The sequence below is a fragment of the Capra hircus genome, chromosome 3, assembly GCF_001704415.2.
Source record: "Capra hircus breed San Clemente chromosome 3, ASM170441v1, whole genome shotgun sequence".
NCBI lineage: Eukaryota > Metazoa > Chordata > Mammalia > Artiodactyla > Bovidae > Capra > Capra hircus.
In genome coordinates this window covers 109195911-109214926 of record NC_030810.1, presented here as the reverse complement: position 1 = coordinate 109214926, position 19016 = coordinate 109195911, and the positions used below count along the sequence as shown (strand labels likewise).

General features: G+C 39.6%; 1 protein-coding gene across 3 annotated transcripts in view; it reads left to right on the top strand.

Moving 5' to 3' along the window:
* The window catches only part of LOC102173932 (interferon-activable protein 203), a 41462-nt gene that overhangs the window by 5656 nt on the left and 16790 nt on the right, over positions 1 to 19016 (top strand). The window contains exons 2-5 of one of the 3 annotated variants that reach the window (XM_005701415.3): positions 11858 to 12142; positions 13053 to 13180; positions 15825 to 15986; positions 17472 to 17639. In XM_005701415.3, the coding sequence (XP_005701472.2) occupies positions 11878 to 12142; positions 13053 to 13180; positions 15825 to 15986; positions 17472 to 17639 (723 nt within the window). In that variant the 5' untranslated portion in view covers positions 11858 to 11877. The remainder of the gene's footprint in view (positions 1 to 11857; positions 12143 to 13052; positions 13181 to 15824; positions 15987 to 17471; positions 17640 to 19016) is intronic. The other 2 variants (XM_005701417.3, XM_005701416.3) reach the window with 2 other exon arrangements.

Genomic DNA, 19016 nt, shown 5'->3' with positions numbered 1-19016 from the left:
CTAGGTTCATCCACCTCATTAGAACTGACTCAAATGCAAAGTTAGAGCTTGAGCAAATTCCGGGAGATAGTGAAAGACAGGGAAGCCTGGCATGCTGCTCTTCATGTGGTTGCCAAGAGTCAGACATGACTTAGTGACTAAACAACAACAAATGGTGTTAAAAAGTGTTCTAGTTTGAACTTTTTTTTTTTTTTTTGTTCTATTCTGTGAAAAATACCTTTGGTAGTTTGATAGGGATTGCATTGAATCTGTAGATTGCTTTAGGTAGTATAGTCATTTTTACAATATTGATTCTTCCAGTTTAGGAATATTCTTCTGTTTGTGACATCTTTTATTTCTTTCATCAGTGTGTTACAGTTTTCTGCATACAGGTCTTTTGTCTCTTTAGGTGGTTCATTCCTATTGTATTTTATCCTTTTTGTTGCAAAAGTGAATGGAATTGTTCCCTTACTTTCTCTTTCTGATTTTTTTTGGGGGGTTAGTATATAGGAATGCAAGGGATATCTGTGTATTAATTTTATATCCTAAAAATTTACTATATTCATTGATTAGCTGTAGTAGCTTTCTGGTAGCATCTTTAGAGTTTTCTATGTATAGCATCAGGCTTCCCATGTGGTGCTAGTGGTAAAGAATCTGATTGCCAGTGCAGGAGATGAAACAGACACAGATTCAATCTCTGGGTTGGGAAGATCCCTGGAGAAGGGCATGACAACCCACTCCAGTATTCTTGCCTGGAAAATCCCATGGGCAGAGAAGCCACGTGGGCTACAGTTCATAGGGTCACTTAAGAGTTGGATTCAACTAAAATGACTTAGTATGTGCGCTTGCATGTATAGTATCATGTCTTCTGCAACAATGAGAGTTTTACTCCTTTTCCAATCTGGATTCTTTTTATTTATTTTTCTTCTCTCATTACCATGGCTAAGACTTCCAAAACTATGTTGAATAATGGTTGTGAGAGTAGGCACCCTTGTCTTGTCCTGATCTTAGAGGAAATAATTTTAGTTTTTCACCATTGAGAATAATATTTGCTGTGGGTTTGTCATATACGGCCTTTATTATGTTGGGATACGTTCCTTCTGTGCCAACTTTCTGGAGAGCTTTTATCATAAATGGATATTAAATTTTGTTGAAAAACTTTCTCTGCTTCTATTGAGATGATCATATAGTTTTTAACTTTCAGTTTGTTAATATGATGTATCACATTGATTTACATGTATTGAAGAATCCTTGCATCCCTGGGATAAACCCCACTTAATCATGTTATATGATCCTTTTAATGTCTTGTTGGATTCTGTTTGCTAGAATTTTGTTGGAGATATTCACATCTCTGTTCATCACTGATATTGGCCTATGATTTTCTTTTTTGGTGGGGTTTTTGCCTTGTTTTGTGTCATTTTTGCCTTATTTTGGTGTCAGACTAATGGTAGCCTTGTAGAATGAGTGGGATGTTTCCTTCCTTGGCAATTTTCTGGAAGAGTTTGAGCAGGTTGCATATTAGCTCTTTTCTAAGTGCTTGGTAGAATTCACCTGTGAAACCATCTGTCCCTGGGCTTTTGTTTATTGAAAGATTTTTGATCATGGTTTCAATTTCAGTGCTCATGTTTGGTCTGTTAATATTTTCTGTTTCTTCCTGGTTCAATCTGGAAGGTTTTACTTTTCAAAGCATTTGTCCATTTCTTTCAGGTTGTCCATTTTATTGGTGTATAGTTGCTCATAGCAGTTTCTTATGATCCTTTGCATGTCTGCATTGTCTGTTGCAACTTCCACTTTTTCATTTTTAATTTTATTGATTTGAACCTTCTCCCTTATTGTCTTGATGAGTCAGGCTAATGGTTTGTCATTTTTTAGAAAAATCTTCTCAAAGGACCAGCTTTTAGTTTTTTTTTTTTTTTTTCCAATCTTTGCTATTGTCTCCCTCATTTGTTTTTCATTTATTTCTGCTCTGAGCTTTATGATTGGTTTTCTTCTACTAACTATTCTATTCTTCTTTTCCTAGTTGATTTAGGTGTATGGTTAGGTTATTTAATGTTTTTCTTGTTTTTTGAGGCAGGCTTGTATTGCTGTAAGCTTCCCTCTCAGCACTGCTTTTGTTGCATCCCATAGTTTTGAGTTAGCAAGTTTTCATCATTATTTGTTTCTAGGTATTTTTTTTATTTCCTCTTTGATTTCCCAGTGATCACTTGGTTATTCAGAAGCATATTGTTTAGCTCTATGTGTTTGTGTTTTTTACAGTCCCCCCCCGCTGTAGTTGATATCTAATCTTATGGCATTGTGGTCAGAAAAAAATGCTTAATGCAGTTTTATTTTTAAAAAATTTATCAAAGCTTAATTTGTGACCCAAGGTGTTATCTATCCTGGACAATGTTCTGTGTGTGCTTGAGAAAAAAACTGAAAACTGTTTTTGGATGAAATGTCTTATAGCTATCAATTAGGGTCTAGTGTATCATTTAAAGCTTGTATCTCTTTATAAATTTTCTGCCTGGATGATCTGTCTGTTGGTGAGTGGAATGTTAAAAGTCCCCCACTATTACTGTGTTACTGTCAATTTCCCATTTTATAATTATTAGCATTTTCCTTATGTACTGAGGTGCTCCTATGTTGTGTGTGTATATATTTATAATTATTATATTTTCTTCTTGGGTTGATCCCTTGTTCATAATGCAGTGTCCTTCCTGTCTCTTGTAATGATCCTTAGGTTAAAGTCTATTTTATCTGATACGAGTATCGCCACCCCCACTTTTTCCATTTTCATGAAATCCTGTTTTCCATCCCTCACTTTCAGTCTGTATGTGTCCCTAGGTCTGAAGTGGGTTTCTTGTATATATAGGAACCTTGTTTTTGTATCAATTCAGCCAGTTTGGTTGAAGTAATTGGTTCATTTACACTTATACTAATTATTGATATGTATGATCCTATTACCACCATTTAGTTTTTTTTTTTCTTTGTTTTTGTAGCTCTTTTCTTTCTCTTGTGTTTCTTGTCTAGAGAAGTTCCTTTAGCATCTATTATAAAGCTGGTTTGGTGGTTCTGAGTTGTCTTAACTTTGCTCATCTGTAAAACTTTTGATTTCTCCATCAAATCTGAATGATAGCTTTGCTGGGTAGAGTAATCTTGATCATAGACATTTTTCCTTTCATCATTTTAAGAATATCCTGACACTCCCTTCTGGCCTGTACAGTTTCTGTTGAAAGATCAGCTTCTAGCCTTATGGGACTCCCCATATGTTGAGGTCCTTTAATGGACCAGAACCTGGTGGTCTGGAGTCAATGATTAGAAAGTAAAAGACAGAAAGAGGCTGCTATTCCTTGGTTTACACAGAAAGGCAATAAAGCCTCTAGTACGGGGCTTGCTCTGTTCACAGAGGCCTCAGGTGCCCTCTCGATGGGGTGAAGGCACAGAGCACCTTCTTGAGAGGGTCTTAGAAGTCCAGTCAGGAAAGTGAACTCAGAGGGCCTCTGTGCTCCAAAGAAATAGCCTGAGAGAGAGAGAGAAAGAAAGAGAAAGAAAGACACAGGGGGCAGAGCTCTGATGGAGCAAAGGTGTTTTAATCAACATGGTGTGGGCATATATACTGTCTTACAAGGTAGTTATTCTCAGCAAAGATAAAGATTAAAATTCCAGACTTACAAAACATAGGTGATCCATATTAAAGAGAGAGAGAGTTGTAAACAATCACTTTTACTGTATGGTTCACAAGAAGGAAGAAGGTACTTATCACCATATAGAAACATTAATGAAGGAAATGCCTGGATTCCTCAGTTCTGGGAGAGGCTTGCCTCTCCTCTTAATTCCTGAGTATTCAGGAGTTAATAAGGCACAGAGAATTCCTGACAGATCCAAAACAGCACACAGAAAGCCTCTTGTTAAATGCTTCCTGACACCCATATATGTTATTTGTTGCTTTTCTATCGCTACTTTTCATATTCTTTCTTTATGTTTAATTCTTGTTAGTTTGACTAATATGTATCTTGATGTGTTTCTCTTTGTGTTTATTGTGTATGAGATTCTGAGCTTCCTGAACTTGGGTAGCTATTTACTTTCCCATGTTTGGGAACTTTTCAACTATAAACTCAAATTTTTTTTTCATACTCTTTCTTTTTCTCTTTCTCTTCTTCTAGGACCTCTATAATTCAAATGTTGGTGTGGTTAATGTTGTCCCAGAGGTTTATGAGGCTGTCCTCATTTCTTTTTTCTTTATTCTGCTCTATTTCAGTTATCACTACCATTCTATCTTCCAGTTCACTTATCTGTTCTATCTCAGTTATTTTTTTGGTTCCCTTGAGTGCATTTTTAATCTCAGTTATTGTGTTTCTCATTGCTGATTATCTGTTCTTTATTTCTTCGAGATCCTTGTTAAGCATTTTTTGGTATCTTCTCAATCTGTGCCTCTTCTATTTATGTGTGCCTCCATTTTATTTGGAAGATTTTGGATTATTTTTACTACCATTACTCTGAATTCTTTTTTAGGTAGATTGCCTGTTTCTTTATTTGTTTGGTCTTATGGGTTTTTACAATATTCCTTCATCTGCTGCCTCTTTCTCTTTTCAATTTGTTTGATTGATTGTATTTGCCATCTCCTTTCTACTGGTTGCAAGGTCGTGTCCCTCTTATTTGTGAAGTCTGCACCCAGTGGGTGGGGACGGATCTGTGCTTTGTGAAAGTTTCCTGTTGGGGAGACTGGTGTCTGTCCTGGTGAGTGGAGCTGGATCTTTTCTCTCTAGAGGGCAGTGCCGTGCTCAGTGGTTTGTTTTTTGGGGTGTCTGTGGGTTTGGTAGGCCTTGGGCAGCCTGCTGCTAACGGGCAATGTTATATTCTTGTTTAACTGATGGTTTGGTATGAGGCATCTGACACCGAACTTGCTAGCCTTTGGGTAGAGCCTGGTCTTACTGTTGAAATGGAGACCTTTAGGAGACTTCTTACTGATTAATGTTCCATGGGGTCAGAACTTCTCTGGTGATCGAATGTCCTGTACTCTGATCTCCCACCTCAGGGGTTCAGGCCCAAACCCTTACTATAGACTCAAGACTCCACAAGTCATGCAGTACAAAAAGAAAGATATAGAAGAAAAAAAAAGTGTGTGTGTATATATATATATACATATATACACATACACATATATAAAGAGTGATAGTAAGAAGAACGTCCTCCTCAGTCTTCTGTTGTCCTCACCACACAGTGAACATCAGCCAATCTGCCTGCTCAGGAAGCCCACCAATATTTCTAGGAAGGTGGTCTCTGGACGTGCTGTGGGCACTCTGGGCTCAGTTCACACTCACATCTGGCCTAATTCCAGCTTGTACTTGCTTCCAAATCCCATAATTGCCTCCAAAGTCCACAATCTCAAGCTGATTGTGGATACTTAATCCACTGCACCTGTGGCTGCAGGAATAATTTCCTTCCTCTTTCTTGGTCACACAACCTCTGGTCCTCAGCTTTGGTTTTGGCCCTGCCTTTGGTGCCTCTTTGGTTTTGGACCTGTCCTCTTAAATCTAGATTTAAGGGACTAGATCTGATAGACAGACTGCCTGATGAACTGTGGCTAGAGGTTTGTAACATTGTACAGGAGACAGGGATTAAGACCATCTGCAAGAAAAATAAATGAAAAAAAAAATCAAAATGGCTGTCTGAGGAGGCCTTACAAATATCTGTGAAAAGAAGAGAAGCAAAAAGCAAAGGAGAAAAGGAAAGATATACCCAATTGAATGAAGCATTCCAAAGAATAGCAAGGAGAGATAAAGAAGCCTTCCTCAGCTATCAATGCAAAGAAATAGAGGCAGACAACAGAATGGGAAAGACTAGAGATCTCTTCAAGAAAATTAGAGATACCAAGGGAACATTTCATGCAAAGATGGGCTCGATAAAGGACAGAAATGGTATGGATCTAACAGAAGTAGAAGATATTAAGAAGAGGTGGCAAGAATACATAGAAGAATTATACAAAAAAGATCTTCATGACCAAGATAATCACGATGGTGTGATCACTCACCTAGAGCCAGACATCCTGGAATGTGAAGTCAAGTGGGCATTAGAAAGCATCACTACAAACAAAGCTAGTGGAGATGATGGAATTCCAGTTGAGCTATTTCAAATCCTAAAAGATGATGCTGTGAAAGTGCTGCACTCAATATGTCAGCAAATTTGGAAAACTCAGCAGTGGCCACAGGACTGGGAAAGGTCCGTTTCATTCCAATCCCAAAGGAAGGCAATGCTTAAGAATGCTTAAACTGCCACTTAATTGCACTCATCTCACATACTAGTAATGCTCAAAATTCTCCAAGCCAGGCTTCAATAATACATTAACTGTGAACTTCCAGATGTTCAAGCTGGTTTTAGAAAAGGCAGAGGAACCAGAGATCAAATTGCCAACATCCACTGGATCATCGAGAAAGCAAGAGAGTTCCAGAAAAACATCTATTTCTGCTTTGTTGATTATGCCAAAGCCTTTGACTGTGTAGATCACCACAAATTGTGGAAAATTCTGAATACCAGACCACCTGACCTGCCTCTTGAGAAACCTATATGCAGGTCAGGAAGCAACAGTCAGAACTGGACATGGAACAACAGACTGGTTCCAAATAGGGAAAGGAGTACATCAAGGCTGTATATTGTCACCCTGCTTATTTAACTTATATGCAGAGTACATTATGAGAAACGCTGGGCTGAATGAAGCACAAGCTGAATCATGATTGTGGGGAGAAATCTCAATAACCTCATATATACAGATGACACCACCCTTATGGCAGAAAGTGAAGAGGAACTAAAAAGCCTCTTGATGAAAATGAAAGAGAAGAGTGAAAAAGTTGGCTTAAAGCTCAACATTCAGAAAACAAAGATCATGGGCTCCAGTCCCATCATTTCATGGCAAATATGTTGGGAAACAGTGGAAATTTTGGCTGACTTTATTTTTTTGGGCTCCAAATCACTGCAGATGGTGATTGCAGCCATGAAATTAAAAGACGCTTACTCCCTAGAAAAAAAGTTATGACCGACTTAGACAGCATATTAAAAAGCAGAGGCATTACTTTGCCAAAAAAAGTCCATCTAGTCAAGGCTATTGTTTTTCCAGTAGTCATGTATGGATGTGAAAGTTGGACTATAAAGAAAGCTGAGCGGCCAAGAATTGCTGCTTTTGTTTTGTGGTGTTGGAGAAGAGTCTTGAGAGTCTCTTGGACTGCAAGGATATCTGACCAGTCAATCCTAAAGGAAATCAGTCCTGGGTGTTCATTGGAAGGACTGGTGTTGAAGCTGAAACTGCAATACTTTGGCCACCTGATGCGAAGAACTAACTCATTTGGAAAGACCCTGATGCTGGAAAAGATTGAAGGCAGGAGGAGAAGGGGATGACAGAGGATAAGGTGGTTTGACGGCATCACTGACTCAGTGGGCATGAGTCTGAGTGAACTCCGGGAGTTGGTGATGGACAGGGAGGCCTGGTGTGCTGCAGTACATGGGGTCACAAAGAATCAGATGCAACTGAGATCCAGGTGTCTGTTCCCTCTCCAGACACAATGGGGTGAAAGTAGCAACTTATTAAGGCTCACTTACTCAGCTGGTCTTGGAAGAGGGAGAGGTATGTCAGACATAGTTATGTTATGTGCGGAGTGTCCACTGTGGCTGAGATCTGCGGCCAGTCGCCACAGTCTGAGGTGGGGTGTGTGTTTCCCCAGGGGAACTGGTCCCATGTCTTCGGTCCCTCAGCAGGGCCAAGTTGCACAGATTCCCAGGAAGGTATGAGCAATGACTTGTACCTGAACGCAGCTTAGTGACAGCTGTGAGCCCTGAGGTCAAGACTGCAGTGGCCTCCTGTCCTCTGCCTCTGGCATCTACACTGGTCCATCCCCCCTCTGGGATCACAAATGCAGTTATGTGTAGTCTCACCTCTGGCACTTAGGCCGGATTTGGGATATCTATCTCTGGGGTTGCAGTCCACAGCCATGGCTCATGCCACTTACAACATTCACAAAGGCGACATCTATGATCTGCGAGCACACAGTGTTAGAGGGTCTGTTGCCTCTGTGGCAGGCCCAGGCTTTTCCCTGGACTCCCTAAGCTGTCATACTAGCATCCTCAGAGTATCTTCACAGCAACTCAATCCCAGTCATCTCCCTAGGGTCCAATCTCCAAAACTTGAGCCTCAGCACCCAACTCCCACTCATTGCAGTGAGTATGCAAACAGTCTCGACTGGAAAGAGCTGGTCAGCAATGATATCTGTGGTGAATCATCTCCATTCTGCCTTCTGAGGACCTGTTGATGTGTTCCTCTCTGAGGTTCCGAAGCTCCGCCCATCCCTGCCCATGAAGGGGTTTCCGAGTATGAGGAAACTTTTCATCCTTCTTAGCTTCCTCCCCAGGGCACGGGTCCCTGTCCCAAGTCCTTTGTCTCTTCATTTTTCTATATCTTCTGTCCTACCTCATTCTGTGGAGGTTAGCTTGCCGTTTTGGAAGTCTGGGGTCTTCTGCCAGTGTTTAAAAGTCTTCTGCAAGAGGTTTTCCATATGTAGATGTATTTTTTTTAATATATATAAATGTGAGGATAAATATATATATATCTCTTTAATATATATAAATCTCTCCATCTTGCTCCTCCATCATCTTGAAAGTTCCTCCTGTATATTAATTTTGTATCCTTCAACTTAAGTGAATTCATTGATGAGTTTTAGTAGGTTTTTTGTGATGTCTTTATCTCATCTGCAAACAGTAACCATTTTAAATTTACCTTTGCAATTTGAATTCCTTTTATTTCTTTGTTTCTAGTTTGATTGTTGTGACTAGGACTCTAATAATATGTTCAATTTAAGTGGGGAGAGTGGACATCCTTGTCTAGTTCATATATATACGGTTATTATAAGTTGCTAATCTAAGTTTAAATACTTTTTAACAATGCTGCATTTCCTCCCCACTACCATGTTTAAAATTTTGACATCATATTTCACAACTTTTTGTTTTATATATCCTTTAACATCTTATGTATAGATGATTTGACAACTTTTATCTTTTAACCTTCCTATTAGCTTCATATATTACCTTTACTGTATATTTACATTTACTAATAAGATTTTTCCTTCTATGTTTAATGTTTCCTTTCTTTTTACTTGAAAAAGTCCCTTTAGCATTTCTTTTAACACTGGTTTGCTGGTGCTGAACTCTTTTATCTTCTGCTTGCCTATGAAACTTTTAATGTTTCTGTGAAATCTGAATAAATGCTTTGCCAGCTAGAGCATTCTTGGTTACAGAGTTTTCTTTTTCATCATTTTAAACATATCATGTCCCTCGCTTCCTGTCTGCAGAGTTTCTGCTGAAAATTCAGCTGATAGCCTTAAAGGAATTCCCTTGTATATATGTTGCTTTTCCCTTGCTGATTTTAATATTTTCTCCTTACCTTTAATGTTTGCCAACTTAATTACAATGTATCTTAGCATGGTCCTCTTTGGGTTTACTCTGTTTGGGACTCCACATGCTTCCTGGACCCAGATGTCTGTTTCCTTACTGGAGTTAGGGAAGTTTTAAACTATTACATCTTTAAATATGTTCTTTGCCCCCCTTTCTATTCTCCTCCTGGGACCCACTATAATGATATGATAAATGATAACATGCTTGACATTCTCCAGAGTTCTCTTAAACTGTCCTCAATTTTTTTCTTTTTTTATTCTGCTCAGCTTCACTGATTTCCGTTATTCTGTCTTCCAGCTCAATGGTCTTTTCCACTGTATCGTTTGATCTACTGTTGACTCCTTCTACTGTATTTTTCAATTATTTTACTCTTCATCTCTTTGTTCTTTATATTTTCTAGTTTTTTGTTAAAAATTTCTAACTTCTCACTCTGTACATCCTGTCTTCTACCAAGTTTTTTTGAGCATCTTTGCTGTCATCTTTATGAACTATTTATTGGGTAGATTGCCTATCTCCATTTCACTTACTTCTGAGGTTTTAGCTCCTTTCATCATTTGAAACATATTCTTCTGTAGCCTCATTTTGTCTAACTTCCTCCTTTATTTCTGTGTATTTGCTACATTTGTTACATTTCCTGACCTTAGAGAAATAGTCTTTTGTTGAACATACCCTACTTTCTGCATCCTTTCTGGTCACCAGAGCTATAAGCTCTAGGAGCACAAACCCTACTGTGAATTCTGTTTGTGAGGGATCCAGGTTGTGTTTCCCTCATGTGACTCTAATGCCTGATGATCTGAGGTGGAGCTGAGATGGTGAGGCCAGTGCCACAGAGCGGCTGCAAACACAGACTGTCTTTAGCAGAGAGGTTTGACTGCACAGAGACCATAATAAATCAATTGCTTGCAGACGTATCAAAACCCTTTTAGTGAATGGCAAAAGACAAGCTGTATCTGGTGGCAGGTTTTATAGTGGTAAGTGAGTTGATGTACTTTAAGTCAGAATTCAACACTTATTTTAGTCCTCATGTGGCCTGTCCATTATTTTATTTACCACTACCATTAAGGTCTCTTTTCCTCACTGTGTGCTAGTCTTGGTCACAATTTTTGTAAGTCCATAAGTTAACCCTTGCCAAAATGATTGAAATACAAATGTCATACATACTGGAGAGCCACTTTGAAAAGTTGGAAAGACCCAATGATGAGATAGCAGAAGACTCTAAGATTGTAGGCCAAAAGAAAACTGAATTTAAAAGAAAGTATCAAGTCCTCTTAAATTACAAGCTCATTGCACAGGTAATTCACATTCTCCAAACCTGCTTTGTATAATATGTGGTAACTAACTATCCAATGAAGCCATGAAACCTTTAAAATTCCCTTGCAACACAGAGAAAAAGCACCCTGCATTAAGTGCCACCTTTGGATTTTTTCAAAAGAAAAACATATTACACAAAGAAAAGAAACAGTTTTTGTAGGCCACCACTTCATCAAATATGTCTGAACTGAGAAGATCATTCTTAGTGGCTAACCACATTGCTAAAGCTATAGTGGCTAACCACATTGCTAAAGCTAAGAAGCCCTTTACTCTATTATTGGTAAAGAGTTGATCCTGCCTGCTGCTAAAGACATTTGTTGTGAACTTTTCGGAGAGGCTGCAGTTCAAAAGGGGATAGTTGAAAAGAAAGTGTTCTCTCAGCTAGTATCATAACTGGATGAGCTGATGAAATACCAGAAGATATTGACACAATATTGTTGGGATTAATGAATCACCCTGGTACCTAATCCAGACTGGAGAGTCTACTGGATGGGTTGCCATGCCTTTCTCCAAACTTTCAAATCTCCATACATTCTGGTGGAATATCTGGAGATTGCCTCAAAAGCATTGAAAAGCCTGCTTCCATTTTCAACATCCTATCTTTGTGGAGCAGAGTTTTCTCCAGTGACTGGAACCAAAATGAGATTACAGAGTAGACTGAGAATAAGCAACACACTCCAAGTGTCACTGTTTCTCATCACTGCCAAATAGGACTATCTATGTACTAATGTGCTAAGTTGCTTTAGTCATGTCCAACTCTTTACAACCCTATGGACAATAGCCCACCAGGCTCCTCTGTCCATGGGATTCTCCAGGCAAGAACACCAGAGTGGGTTGCCATGCCATCCTCCAGGGGATCTTCCTAACCCAGAGACTGAACCTATGTCTCTTATGTCTCCTGCATTTGTAGGCAATTCTTTACCACTAGCACCACCTGGGAATCCCCAGTTAGTTGCAGGAAAACAAGCTCAGGTCTCCCACTGATTCTGCATTATGGTGAGTTATATAATTATTTCATTATATATCACAGCATAATAATAGATACAAAGCACACAATAAATGTAATGTGCTCAGATCATCCTGAAACAATCCCTCCACCCCACTTTGTGGTCTATATAAAGGTGTAACACTATATGTTATTTTTCTCTTGTAGGCACATCCCTAACTTGAGAGATGGGGAATGACTACAAGAAAATTATCCTGCTTAAAGGATTTCAGCACATCAATGATAAATGTTTTAACATGATTAAGTCTTTACTTAAAGAAGATTTAAAACTGACTAGTAAAATGCAAGATGAATACGACAGAGTTAAAATTGCTGACTTGATGGAAATGAAGTTCCGAGGGCCTGCATGTGTTGACAAGCTGATAGAGTTGGTCAGAGACATAGATGAAATTAAAGACCTTGCCAACAGTCTTAGAAAGGAGAAGTTAAAAGGTAACTGGAAGAACCCTTATTTATCACTCTCTCTTACTGACCTCAACTTTGACCTTGAATTGGTCAAAGTTTAGACCTCTCTTTCCCAACTTGAGACTCAGTATCCATGACAATGGTAGCATTTTAGATGCCAAAAATTAACAACTTAGAGGATGTGTTTCCTACAAAGAGATCTGATGTGTTTTAGAGGGTGTATTTTGGGGGTGTGGGCAAAGAAAATAGTAGGAATTGATGAGAAAGTCTGAGGCTTCCATGCATTAGAAGATTTAGACAATGAAGAAACAAAATTAGAACATGTAAGATTTTGAAGTATTTAAATCAGTTAATATGCATGCTCTATTATCACATTTACTTCATCATTTTTATACTTTCTAGAAATAAATATGAGACAAAAACCTTAAGCAAAAACCTACCTCTCAGAGATGTGAAGAACTCACCTCTTATAAAACCACTGGATTAGAAAACATATTTGATAAAATGAAATCCAGTATCACCATTTTGTCCCATCACAAGTTAGGTTATATTTTCCTTCTCTGGTTTCAATAATTCAAATAGATCTTCTATAGGCATTGACCCATGACTAGCATCATGAAATTTTAGTTTATTAAGAGGAAGATAAATAATATGAGAGTTGTAAAAGGATTCGACTGAGATAGATGAGTCCAGAGAATAGGATGAGTATGCTTGTTGTACAGGGGACAAGAAAGGAAACCGCTGAGGATATTCGAGTCAGAATCTGTACCTATGTTGTTACTTTGGCCACCTTTGGCCAAGTGAGGCTAATGCAGTAGAGGTAGATGCAACCATACCCAGATCCGCCAGCAGGAACTGAGAGGAAACACTATTGAAGGTGCTTCGTGTATCTCGACCAGCTCCTTTGGATTTACCATGTTCTCTTTTATGACATCAGCTATAAAGAAAAACAAGGCAAAAGGAGCAACTCCAGTGGAAAACCAGGGTACGTCCAGTCTTGGGCAATCCACTTCCACCGCGAATGAAGCTTCGGGATCTGAATCAGTCAAGGATACACCTGTGAAGGTAGGATGGCTTAGGTCCCACAGAAGGAGTTTTTCCTATGGCTCTTTTTATGAAAACTTAGTTCTTTATTCATTTCTCAATGTGCAAATAGAAGAATCAGAGAAAAGGGGAACCAGGGGGAAGGTGAAAATGAGTTTCAGAGTCAGTAAATTAATAGGTACTGAACCAGTCCATTCTGAAGGATATCAGACCTGGGATTTCTTTGAAAGGAATGATGCTGAAGCTGAAACTCCAGTACTTTGGCCACCTCATGCGAAGAGTTGACTCTCTGGAAAAGACTCTGATGCTGGGAGAGATTGGGGGCAGGAGGAGAAGGGGACAACAGAGGATAAGATGGCTGGATGGCATCACTGACTCGATGGACGTGAGTCTGAGTGAACTCCAGGAGTTGGTGATGTACAGGGAGGCCTGGCATGCTGTGATTCATGGGGTCACAAAGAGTCGGACATGACTGAGCAACTGAACTGAACTGAACTTGACTACCCATTATGTTTCTGAACTACTGTGCACTTTAACTTATATAATATAATTCTGAATGATGGAGATATGGAATCATTACTCCTCTTCTAGAAGTATATTAAAACAATCATATTAGGAAAGCAGTTTACCAAAGTTTGCCAAAGCCTACCCAGATAACCACGATGGTATGGTCACTCACCTAGAGTGAGACATCCTGGAGTGTGAAGTCAAGTGGGCTTAGGAAGCCTTACTATGAACAAAGCTAGGAGGTGATGGAATTCCAGCTGAGTTATTTCAAATCCTTAAAGATGATGCTGTTAAAGTGCAGTGCTCATTATGCCAGCAAATTGGGAAAACTCTGCAGTGGCCAAAGGACTGGAAAAGGTCAATTTTCATTCCAATCTGAAAGAAAGGTAATGCCAAAGAATGTTCAAATTACTGTACAATTGCACTAATTTCACATGCCTCCAAGATTATGCTCAAAATCCTTCAAGTTAGGCTTCAGCAGTATGTGAACCAAGAACTTCCAGATGTACAAAGCAGATTTAGAAAATTCAGAGGAACCAGAGATCAAATTGCCAAATACTGCTGGACCATAGGAAAAGCAAGAGAATTCTAATAAAGAGAAACATCTCAGATGGTAAAGAATCTGCCTGCAATGCAGGAGACCTGAGTTTGATTCCTGGGTTGGGATGATCCTCTAGAGAAGGGAGTAGCAAACCATTTCTGTATTCTTGCCTGGAGAATCCCATGGACAAAGGAGCCTGGTGGGCTACAGTCCATGGGGTCAACAAGAGTTGGACATGACTGAGTGATTAACACTTTAAACTTTGAACTCTGCTCCACTGACTATGCTAAAGCCTTTGACTATGCGCACGCTCAGTCACTCAGTCGTGTCCAACTCTTTGTGACCCTATGGGCTGTAGCCCACTAGGTTTCTCAGTACTTGGGGTTCTCCAGGCAAGAATACTGGAGTGACTTGCCATTTCCTTCTCCAGGGGATCTTCTTGACCCAGCTATTGAAACCGTGTCTTCTGCATCTCCTGCATTGGCAGGTGGATTCTTTCCACTGTGTCACCTGGGAAGTCCTTGTCCCACAGCCCTTGCTGTACATGCATGTCATCCTTCTCTGTTGCTGCCAGCCCTCCCCCACTTTGACTGTGTGAGTCATAACAAACTGTGGAATATTCTTAGTGAGATGGGAATACCAGACCACATTACTTGCCTCCTGAGAAAACTGTATGCAGGAAAAGAAGCAATAGTTAGAACTATACATGGAACAAGGGGCTGGTTCAAATTTGGGAAAGGAGAACCACATGGCTATATGTTGTCACCCTGCTTATTTAACTTATATGCAAAGTACATCATGCAGAAGGCCAGGTTGGATGAAACACAAGCTGGAATCAAGATTGCCAGGAGAAACATATAACCTCAGATATGCAGATGACATCACCCTTGTGGCAGAAAGTGAAGAGGAACTAAAGAGCCTCTTGATGAAGGTGAAAGAGGAGAGTGACAAAGCTGGCTTAAAGCTCAACTTTCAGAAAATGAAGATCATGGCATCCTGTCCCATCACTTCATGGGAAATAGATGGGGAAAAAGTGAAAACAGTAGCAGACTTTATTTTCTTGGGCTCCAAAGTCACTGTGGATGGTGACCACAACCATGAAATTAAAAGATGGTTGCTCCTTGGAAGAAAAGCTATGGCAAACCTAGATAGCATATTAAAAAGCCAAGACATCACTTTGCCAACAAAGGTCAAACCTATGTTTTTTCCAGTAGTCATGTACAGATGTGAGAGTTGGACCACAAAGATGTCTGAGTGCTGAAGAACTGATGCTTTGAAATTGTGGTGCTGAAGAAGACTTTGGAGAGTCCCTTGGACAGCAAAGAGGTCAAACTAGTCGATCTTAAATGAAGTCAACCCTGAAAATTAATTGGAAGGACTGACGCTAAAGCTGAAGCTCCAGTACTTTGGCTATCTGATGCAAAGAGCTGACTCTTTGGAAAAGACCCCGATACTGAGAAAGACTGAGGACAGGAGAAGTGAGCAACAGAGAATGAGATTAACTAGAATAAGTATAATTAGAATCTAGTAATAAAAAGTTGATTTTCTAAGTAGTGCAGATGTATTTCATTTCTCATTAAAAACTACTAACCAGGCAGGGGAAATCCTACTTTTCAGAAAAAGAAAACCACCGAAACTAGTGAATCTAAGAGGATGAAGCTAACCAAGGAGGAGAGTCAGCTCCCAGGATTGTCAGTAATGAGCACAGAGTCAACTAAGTGCCTTCTCCAGACTCCTCAAATGCCTTCACCAAAGCCATCCAGCAGTTCCTCAATCAAGGTGCCGTTTTCCTGTTCCTAATATGTGTCCCTCCTTACAACATATTATAAGAATATTCATGACCCCGAAAGAATCTCTCAGTATTCCCTTTCTAGATACAAACTTCTTTATGCAATCAAATCACCCCAAAACTTATCAAATAAAATATTGAGGCAAATTAAATAAATGAATTAAAAAAGTGTTGAGGTCTTAGTGTGTTCTAAGTCCTTGGACTTTTGGACATTTTTACATTTATGAATAATTGCTGACCTTACAAATGTGACAAGCCTATGGAGGTGGCCAGGCAATTAGACAGGAACATAAGGGTATGTTTATCCCCGACATCTTGGTTTCCTTTCGTCCCTTTTCTCTTAACCACACCTCTAGATTAGTTCTCAGCATTCTATGCTCCTTCCCATGTCAGGTCTTTGCTCACAGGCTAATTCCTTGATTCGCACTCATGATTCATGTTGCTTTAATGGCTAAATTAATTCAACCATCAGGTACCAGCCTGAATTCCTTCCTTAGCATGTCCTCACTGAGACACCCCTCCCCAAAACTTATAGATAGTCTCATTTTTTATCGCTGTTACAGAATCCTTTACTATTCCTTTATAGTGTGTATCGCAACTGTAATAAATTTGTTTTTCTTCTCTTCTAGACAATGATCTTGGAGTATAGGTACTCTATCAAAAGAGAATACAAGACAGGGGTGGGAAAGTGAGTCCACAGTTGTAGGCATCAACCTCTATCCCAACCTGCTTTTTATTTTACCCTGGGTTACATGAAACCTGGAACTATGGAGTGTGTGTCTAAGATGAATGGGCAGGAAAAGATTCCCCCAAGATAAGTGTCAAGGGTAGGCAAAGGCAAGATTTAAACCACAATCTCTAACCCAGTTTCTTACCCAAGACCCAAGCTTCCCTCTAACTCAGGCTATATCCTCACCACCACCCCGCACATTCCACTTGAAGACAGAACTCCTACATAAGGGGACTTTAAATTTGTGGTTTTGTTGTGGTTGTTGTCATTGTTCTTATTAGTCACAAGAGTCCATATTTTTCCCAGTAATATTTCTCAGAAGATCAGTAGGTTTGTAGAAGCCTATAGAATAGATACTAGAAACCCACTTGTGTCTTTTCTTGATGAAAAAGTCATAGTTAACAGACATCCTTAAGTGCAACCAACTTTAGACTGAGATTTACTTCTCTTATAGCCAGGGAAGTTTATCTACTTGCTTTGGCCAGTTTGCATCAGATGTAGGACCCAGATTCCATCCCCAAATCAATGAAATTTTGTCTGAGCTGTTAGTATTTGGAGAGTGAAATCTGTAATCATAGTTGAGGTAGGTAAAGGATAAGTAATACAGGTATTGGAATATGTGCTATCAGTCCAGAAAAAAATTGAAAAGTTCAGATTCAACATTGAGAAAGAGAAAAGATGCTATATTCTGTGTGATTTTGAAAATCATTTTCAAGAACTAAGAAAAAAATCTATTTTTATCCAGAAAAAAAGTGACACAGCCACCACACCTAAGGACTTAAAAAGGAAGATGATATCTTGTAACCAGAGTCAGCTTCCAGGAACTTCAGCAACCAGCTTGTGCCCAACTGTGAGCAGTGGCCAGATGACTCCAATTGTTCTACCAAAACCACTCAGCAATTTCTCAAGCAAGGTACCGGCTTTTTGATCCCATTCCTTGCACTTCTTACAACAGAAGTACAAGAATTATCATCATTGAACTTCCCATTTAGTCATTTATTATACTTACCCCTTCATTTATCAGTGTTTAATCTGTGATCCCATTCTATTCTACCTCCTTGTTAATTTGGCTGTTTACCAAAGCATAAGTTCATGAAACCTCCAATTTTGAGAGGTTTACTCTCTTGTATTGAATAGAAAGAGGAGGGAAAGGTGACTAAACAAGTCAAAATGAGTGTGTCTTTACTTCATACATTCCACTTTCCTTTGGCCCTCTTCCCATTTGCTCACTGACCACATGGCAGGGTTCATTTTCAAAGTCTGGTGCTCCTTCTCAGGTCTGATATTTTGACATAGACACTTTTCATGTTTGAAATCACTTGTCTTGAGTTGCAAACTTTAATCTCTTCCTAGGGCAAGTCCCCACTGATACCTGCCCACTCTCAGAATATATTAGGTATTCCTCTTGCTTGCTTTCAAAGGTCAGTTTACTTTCCCTTTTTTAGCACTTACTGAAACTATAATAAATGTACATTTTTCTTTGTTACTGGACTATAATATAAATTATAAGGTGCCTGTCAACTGAAAAAATGCACAACCTAAAAGTTAAGAATTATGCTTTATTCAGCAGACAAATATGAGGACTTAAGATGGGGACACAGATTCTCAGGTAGCTCTGAGAGAGCTGCTCTGAAGAAGCAAGAGGGGGAGGCAGGTTATACAGGAATCTTGTAACAAGGACCAGGCAGTCAGAACATCAAAATGTTACTGTTTGTAAAGAGAACCTGATGTCTCAAGTTAAAATTTAACACATTTTTATATACAGAAAGATGCAAAGATATGGGCTCACAGACCCTTTGCTATAAAGTTCAGCTATCTGGGGCCAGTATCCTTAACCTGAGTCTCCTGAGGGGGCACCGTCAGGATTGGCTGAAGCAGTTGACTGCTTGCTGGAGGGCATTTTGCTTCTATCCTGAGTTCCCTCAGGGCTTACAGTGTGGGCAGCTGTAATGCGATGGCTTGATGGCCACAACATCCTCAGTTTACTGATATGGCAGGCAGCGTTTTTCATTCATAGTGCCCTATTCCCAGGATAAGACCAGATCAGGGTGGAAAAATGACACACACACATGTGCATCGACTCCTATCCTCGCCTGCCTTTATTCTGTCCTGATATGACCCTTGCGGTTACCATCACGCTGGGGCACAACACCTATTCCTGCAGCAAATAAGCAAGTGACAGGAGAAATAGGCCAAAGCAACATTTAAATCACGAAAATAGCTTGTCACCCAAGTTCCAAGCTGCCTAGGCTGAAGCCCTCTGTACGAATCCAAGCATACCAGTTGAAGA